The sequence below is a fragment of the Gekko japonicus genome, unplaced genomic scaffold (genome assembly GCF_001447785.1).
Source record: "Gekko japonicus isolate JY-2015 unplaced genomic scaffold, Gekko_japonicus_V1.1 scaffold5761, whole genome shotgun sequence".
Classification (NCBI taxonomy): domain Eukaryota; kingdom Metazoa; phylum Chordata; class Lepidosauria; order Squamata; family Gekkonidae; genus Gekko; species Gekko japonicus.
The window spans coordinates 20,805-27,946 of record NW_015175024.1 but is presented as its reverse complement, the minus strand read 5'-3'; the positions used below and the strand labels follow the sequence as shown (position 1 = coordinate 27,946).

General features: G+C 48.0%; 1 protein-coding gene across 1 annotated transcript in view; it reads right to left on the bottom strand.

The window, feature by feature from the left end:
- The window catches only part of LOC107122162 (sodium-dependent noradrenaline transporter-like), a gene marked incomplete at its 5' end in the record, with an annotated part of 41,185 nt that overhangs the window by 15,467 nt on the left and 18,576 nt on the right, over positions 1–7,142 (bottom strand). Inside the window, one exon of the mRNA XM_015425189.1 lies at positions 5,814–5,913. Coding sequence (XP_015280675.1) covers positions 5,814–5,913 — 100 coding nt within the window. The remainder of the gene's footprint in view (positions 1–5,813; positions 5,914–7,142) is intronic.

The window sequence follows — 7,142 nt, the reverse complement described above, 5'->3', positions numbered from 1 at the left end:
TGGCTGGCTTCAGAGTTGGCCACACCCACTACAGCCAAAACCTCTGTGTGTGTGGCTACAGAGGGAAGGCCTAGAGAATGACACACACCCCGGCGACTTCAAGGCGGGTGGGCGGGGGGCGCTGGAAGGATCGGGGAGGCATTTAAATGCCTTCCCATACCTTCCCCGGCCTTCTGTCCAAGGGCTGGCTTGCCCGGGCAAGCCAAGGGAAGGCATGGGGGTGTGGCCTAACATGCTAATGAGCTGTGCTGTCAGGGGTGTAGTCTGATATGTTTCCACTGTTGGGCGTGGCCTAGTATGCTAATGAGTTCCTGCTGGGCTTTTTCTACAAAAAAAAGCCCTGGAGGGAACATTGGTTGAGACTAGGACGGCCAACTGTGGATTGAGGAATACATGGAGATGGGGCGGGGGGCTCAGCAGGGTATGATGTGATAGACTCCACCCTCCAAAGCAGCCATTTTCTCCTGGAGAACTGACCACAGCCATCTGAAAATCAACTGTGACAGAGGGAGATCTCCAGCTGCTATCAGGAGGCCGGCGACCCTAGGTGTGACAGAAGAAAGGGGGATCCATTTCTCAAACACCTGCAGCGGTGGCAGAAAAAAAACCCCCTTTCTTTGGTCAGGAGTTGCCACGAAAGGGAGTTAAGGGCTTGTCCATTCAGAACAATGCCAATATTGAACATGGAGCATTATCCTTATTCTGCCGCTGCCCTTTGCCTTCTTACCACGTTGTCATGTAGTTACATTTGACTGGTTGCATAGTCACCCATAATATTCCTACGGGTTGCACAAGTGAGTCTTCCCGGGGTAGAGAGAGAGGACAGAGAGACCAGCCAAGTGTGTGTTTGTGTGGATCAGACCAGCCAAGCCGAAAGCCAGACCCCGAAAGCCCAGCTGGGGTCAGGAGCCAGGAACACAGACCCAAGTCCAAAGGTCTAGGTGCAAGAGCCAAGCCAGAGCGGATGCTAGCAGCACGAAGATGAGTTGTTGCTTCCACGAAGAGGACTGCCCAGAACGTGGAGTTAAATAGTGCTACCAGTTAGCCAGCTGCACGATCGGCCAGGCTCCTGTTAGAACTCTGGGCTAGCCGAATGTCTTCCCTGTAGCCTGGCCTCTCACTGCCTGGTTGCTACGTTTTGCAGCAGTCACTCCCTTAAACGAGTCACACGTGGGGGTGAGTCAGGAGGGCTTTCAGCTTGCAGTTCTTCCTTCTTATCTGGGCCAGGTGTGAAGACTGCTGTTACAGGCAACTGCCAGCTATCCTCCTCTGCTGCTTCAGAGGGGCCAGCTGTGGTTCCTTCTCGCAGCTCTGTCAGCTCTCCCTCATCCATGCCTTAGAACTCCAGAAAGTGTGACCCCCCCATGCTTTGGTGGTAGACAGCCCAACTCGTTTTTCTTTTCCCCCCCTTTCATCCAGTTGTCCTTTTAAAGCCTGATTGGTGCATCTTTGATAGTTCCAACATCTGGACTAACATCAGCACCAAAAACAGGATTTGCCGGAATAGGGAGGAGGCTAGCCGCTAAAGAATCTAACCCTGTGAGCTGTCTCTAATCCATTCCAGTTTCCTCTCTCTCTCTCTCTCTCTTTTTAAAAGGTTGTTTGCTTCTCTGCCTCCCTCTATCATTTCCTAAGTGCAATGCTTTGACGTGTGATAGAAGGTCCAGCCGCTCCAAAGTATATAACAAGCATCAGTGTTTTCTTAGCGCCAAGAGGTTACCTGCTGCTATTAAAACAGGATTTACTGCCCTTTGGAATATTTGCACTCTAGAGGTGGCCGGCGTAATTGGCTTTCTTCACGGGTAGCCGGACCTGATTAATTCCTTAGATCTCCCCTTTTTCCTCAGTCACCCCCCCCACCCCCGCGGCCCATACATCTACAGATGGAAGGGAGAGAAATTCGAGTCATCTATCTTAAGCTGTTAACAGAGGGTTTTTCTTTCGTTGACACGCGATGAGCCACTGCTCTATAAAGAACAATTTGTTATGGCCCCAGGTAAAGTTCACATTGATCCCTGGTTAAATATGGCGTGGCTCTGTCCACCTCTCGTCTTCCGATTTAACCTCCTTTTCCCCCATTCGCTCCTCACCCTTCCCCATTCGCCTTAGCAATCCCCGTGAACCTCTGTCTCGCTGGAAGGCTAGCTTGACATTTTAGCACCAGCCCAAACAATTCGGGTTCCCCCCCGAAATGTTTTGATTGTAATTAAGCCATGCTTCTGTCAATTGAATCCTCTACTGGCCAGCTGATTGGTGGTGAAACACAGCGGACGGGGGCCTGGCAGCTCTGACCAAGCCTGGGTCCTTCCTTCTTCAGGCGAAGAAGAAGAGGAGGAGAAGGAGGAGATTGGATTTATACCCCGCCCTTCACTACCTGAACGTGTCTCAGAGCAAGCTTACAATCCCTCCCCCTCCCCACAACAGACACCCTGTGAGGTAGGCGGGGCTGAGAGAGCTCTCTGGAGAACTGCCCTTGAGAGAACAGCTCTGAAAGAACTTGTGACTGACCCAAGGTCACACCAGCAGCTGCATGTGGAGGAGTGGGGAATTGAACCCGGTTCTCCCAGATTAGAGTCCGCGCCAATGCTCCCTCTGAGCTGTGGAGTCTCGTGAGCAAAAATTCTACTCCGTGCGCTACTGGCTTTATTTTATTTATTTATTTATTTATTATTTAGATTTTTATCCCGCAAGCGATTTGGCGACTGCATACGTCAGTTTGCTCTAGAGCCCTCCCTTCCTGAGCAAAGACAAAAATGTGTGAGCCGGAGGCTAAAAAACTGTGAGCTACCTCACACTCACTCGACTTAGAGGGAACACTGGGTCCTAACCACTACCCCAAAATGGATCTCAGAAAGCAGCTCCGCTACCGCTCGGCGACATCCCCCCTCCCCTGCTATCTCCTCTGCTACTGCACAGAAGCAAAAGACTTCTGGGCAGAACATTCTGTCAAAGTAATTAACCGGAATAACCCATCCCTGCCAAGTTTGATACGCCTGCCAATCGCTCCTGCTTGCACAGAGACAACAACCCCCCCCAAAAAATAAGGACGAGAATAGTGTAATTGGGGGCATAATTTGCGCTGCGCTTCTGGCGTTCAGGTGGCCAGAAACTTCCTCATCTTTGCTACTTGGCAGGAGGATGTGTGATTAAGGAGCCACTTCTCTCCCATGGCACCCCCGGTGGTCGCCCGGACGTGTTTCCTAAACCAGATAAAGGCTGCTTATAATAAATACAGCCCTGGCAAGCTCTTTGCAGCTCAGGGTCTCTAAGCGTGTTCCTTTTCATTTGCAGTTGGTGGAGGAGAAGAGGCATTTGGCTGCTTGCCTGCCAGCCACTGTTGTGATAGTTTGCACAGCAGGAAAGGGGGGGATTAATTTCATTGTGTCTCCTTTACAGTTCAAGCCTGCACTTATGTCCCGTAACCATCTGACGTACAGGGAGCACGGGCAGGTAAAACTCTCTCTTCCGCCGCTGTCTCACAGCCAACCCCCGAAAGTGGAATGGGGACAATTAAAAGCCACGTATCGTTTGCATCTTTTCTTAAGGGAGAGGAGGGGAGGTAACTTATCCCGGGGGTTCGACATGACGGAACACTCCCCCAAAGGAAGACATTTTCTGCACAAGGGAGAAGAGGTGTAGTTCGTAGCATTCTCTCTGGGACTGGTTTTCTGTGTCTTAGAATGCCAAGATTTGGAAATATGGGTTAAATCGGAGTATCAGGAATTTCTAATCTAGGGAAGTTATGCAGAGTTCTTCATTTGAAGGACAGCAGAGGACACAAGACTACATTCCTAGCAGAATCCTTCCTTCCTTCCTTCCTCCCTCCCTCCCTCCTTCAAATCATAGAATTGGAAAGGACCTCCAGGGTCATCTGGTCAAATCCCCTGGACTATGCAGGAAATTCACAAATACCTCCCCCTTGCACCCCCAATGACCACTGTTTTTTGCGCAGATGACAAAAAACCTCCAGGATCTCCAGCCAAACTGGCCTGGAGAAGAATTCCTTCCCTCCTTCCCTCCCTCCCTTAGTAAAAGTTGAAATTATGCTTCAATATGTTTGTTATACTTTGGGTTAAAGTGCTTTAATTTCAGCATCTGTTTGTGTATTGGTGGCCTGTATGTTTATATGTTCATTAAAATATATAATAAAATTAGGTGTGTTTTTTAATGGGAGGAATATCCCACAAACTAGTCATCTGCAGTGTGTATCTAAGATCACCATTTGCAACACATCGGCTGTCTCACAGGACACAAGCAGGCAAGCAATTTTCTCCTAGTTCCAAAAAGCATATTGTTTTGTTGTTGTCATCTGGAAGCTATTCACAGTCACCATAGGTGAGTATCTGAGTGGATATTAACAAGCCCAAGCTATTCCGGGTGTTGACAGAAAACCAAACTTAAAAAAGAAGAAGAGAGAGATAGGGCCAGAGGTCCGTTTGTGAAATGAGAACCTTCAGCCAGAGGGCATCCAAGTTACTTCTCCTGCATCACTGTGCTGCTAAATTCAAGAAATTAGCCGGGAAGGGCTTCCGGTCTGGCTCCCGCGAATGGCGGACGCATCCTTGGGTCGCTCCCGAGGGGCGTCTCGCCCGCCCGCGGTGGAGGAGCTCGGATCCGGGGCGCTTTAGGGCGCTTGAGGGGGGAGTCTCTCTCTCAGCCGAGAGGTTGGAGACGAGGCGCCCGCCATGCCCTGCCCCTTTGGACCTTGCTGCGTGAGCGATCCCGTTTTACGGGGTTTAGCGGAGCCACCAGACGTCACCGAGTGATAAAGCGATCATCCGAAAAAGTTGAAAAAGAAAAGATCGGCTTAACTGTGAGTTGTCAAAATGCAAAGAAAAAGATCTAAAACCGCTTCCCCCCCACCCAGCGAAAAAGGCGAGGAGGTTAACCCTCTAACTGCATAAGCAAAAAAGAAGAGGAGGGGGGGATTGGACTGAGCGAAAAGTGGTGTTTTCCCTTGATGTATTTGAAATAAAGCGAGAAAAAGTTTTGTCTCTCTGGAGCACATTTTAAGAACTTTCTTAAAAGTAAACAAAAAAGAAAAGATGTCGGAGCTGGGCAAAAACGAGCGGAGGAGAAGGGAGGGACTTCCGTCTGGGCGTTTGCTTGTGTGTGAGAGCCGGCTGTTTAGTGTTTTGGACTGTTTATGGCTGTGAATCCGACGGGAGTTTTGTAAAACGGAAAAGTTTGAACTGTGACAGCGAGGAGTGCCTGGCAAGCGCTTATATAAGTCAACAGTTGCGAGGAGGACCCAGTAGAGAGTTTGGGAGCGGATATAAAAAGCGAAATGAAATTAATACCATTCTCAAAGCTGGGGACCTCCAAGGCATGAAAGGAAGAGGATTTATAGTGCATGAACTGAGTGTGTTAAAAGCAACCCGAAGGAGGATTTAACAAGCCGGAAGGAGAAGACAACAGAGGAAGCCCCTCCACATCAGCGAAGTAAAAGTGCCCAGCACGCAAAGAAGCGGTTCTGACTGTGTCCAGAAGAGATTTTTTTTTATTAACAGAAACTCAAGGGAACATTACTAACATACTAACAGAAAATTATATGTGACCGGACTAAGAAAAGAAGTTTGACAACACACAGAAGAAGCCCAAGAAGATTAATTGGACATTACTAACAGTTTAATTTACCAGACTATATATCACTCAGCTTTTTCTTTCTCCCACTGTCTACCCTTCCCATTTTTTCTTTTAAGCGAAATACCTCTCCTTTTTAGGGGAGCTAATAAAATCTTTATTAAAAAAAAAAAAGAAATTAGCCGGGAAGACCACAATTTGTAAAGAAATTCAGTAATCACTGCACTCACCGTAAAACCAGGCAACACCAATGGCTTCCATTAAAACAGCAAATAAGATAGAGGTTCCAGCAGCAAACGTATCCAGCAGAGTAAGCACGTAGATTCCACCCTGAGCAATGAGGAGAAAAGACATCAAATATAACGAACCACAACAGCATCTCCAGAGTATCCTCACAGACTCAAAAGCTCCAACTGGATGGAGAATAATCTGCTAAACTGTCTATGTACTTAGCTGTTGAGACTGGGTAGACCTGCGTATGAATCCTTGCATAGACACAGAGTTGATTGGCTGACCTTGGGCCAATCATTTTCTCTCTGTCTAACCTACCTCAGAAGGCTGTTGTGCATAAACAAGCGGGAAATCCTATTTGCTACCCTGAGCTCCTTGGAGTAACGGAGGGAGAGGCAGTATTGAGAATAATCCCTCTGCCACTTTAAACAGTAGAAAAGTTTTCTTGATTGCGGTATAAAGGCAGGCATAACATCAAAGATGCAAATGTGAGATCCTTTGTGACTTTACAGTTGCATGGTGGGCATTCATATCAGTCTATGGAAGCATTTTGTCCTTCCTCCCCACCCCAAGCTTTGTTTGGGTCATCATTTTGCATTCGTTTCCCTTTAGTGCCACATGAACATTTATCAGGTCATGCTTTGCCTAATTTTTTGGGGGGGCAAACTTCTACAAAATTGTCCAAAAATGGAAGAAAGGGGGAAGCTGGTTTTGCCACATGACAGTTTCAGCCAATAATTACTGCCCACTGGTAGATCTTCCCCACTCGGTATTCTAAAAACATATAGCATTTTGTTGTCAAAAGCTTTCACGGCCGAAGTTCATTAGCTGTTGTAGATTTTCCAGGTTCTACGGCCGTGGTCTTGGCACTGTAGGACCTGACGTTTCTCCAATAGCTGTGACTGGCATCCACAGAGGTATAACACAGAAAGATGGAGTACTCTCTCTCTCTCTCTTAACACAGAGAGTACTCCATCTTTCTGTCTTATACCTCTGAGGATGCCAGACACAGCTACTGGCGAAACGTCAGGTCCTACAATGCCAAGACCACGGCCATACGACCCGGAAAATCTACAACAGCTAATATAGCATTTTGTTGGTTCCCTTGTTTCAAAACTGGAACAAGGGGGAGATAGATCTGAGTCCCGTAGCTCCTTAGAAACCAACAAGAATTTTAGGGTGTGAGCTTTTGAGAGTCAAAACTCCTTTTGTCAGGTGTCAGGGAGCTTTGACTCTTGAAAACTCATACCCTGAAAATCTGGTTGGTCTCTAAGGTGACTTCATCGCCCTGGGCACATCGCTGGGGGGGGGGGACACTCTAGCATTCG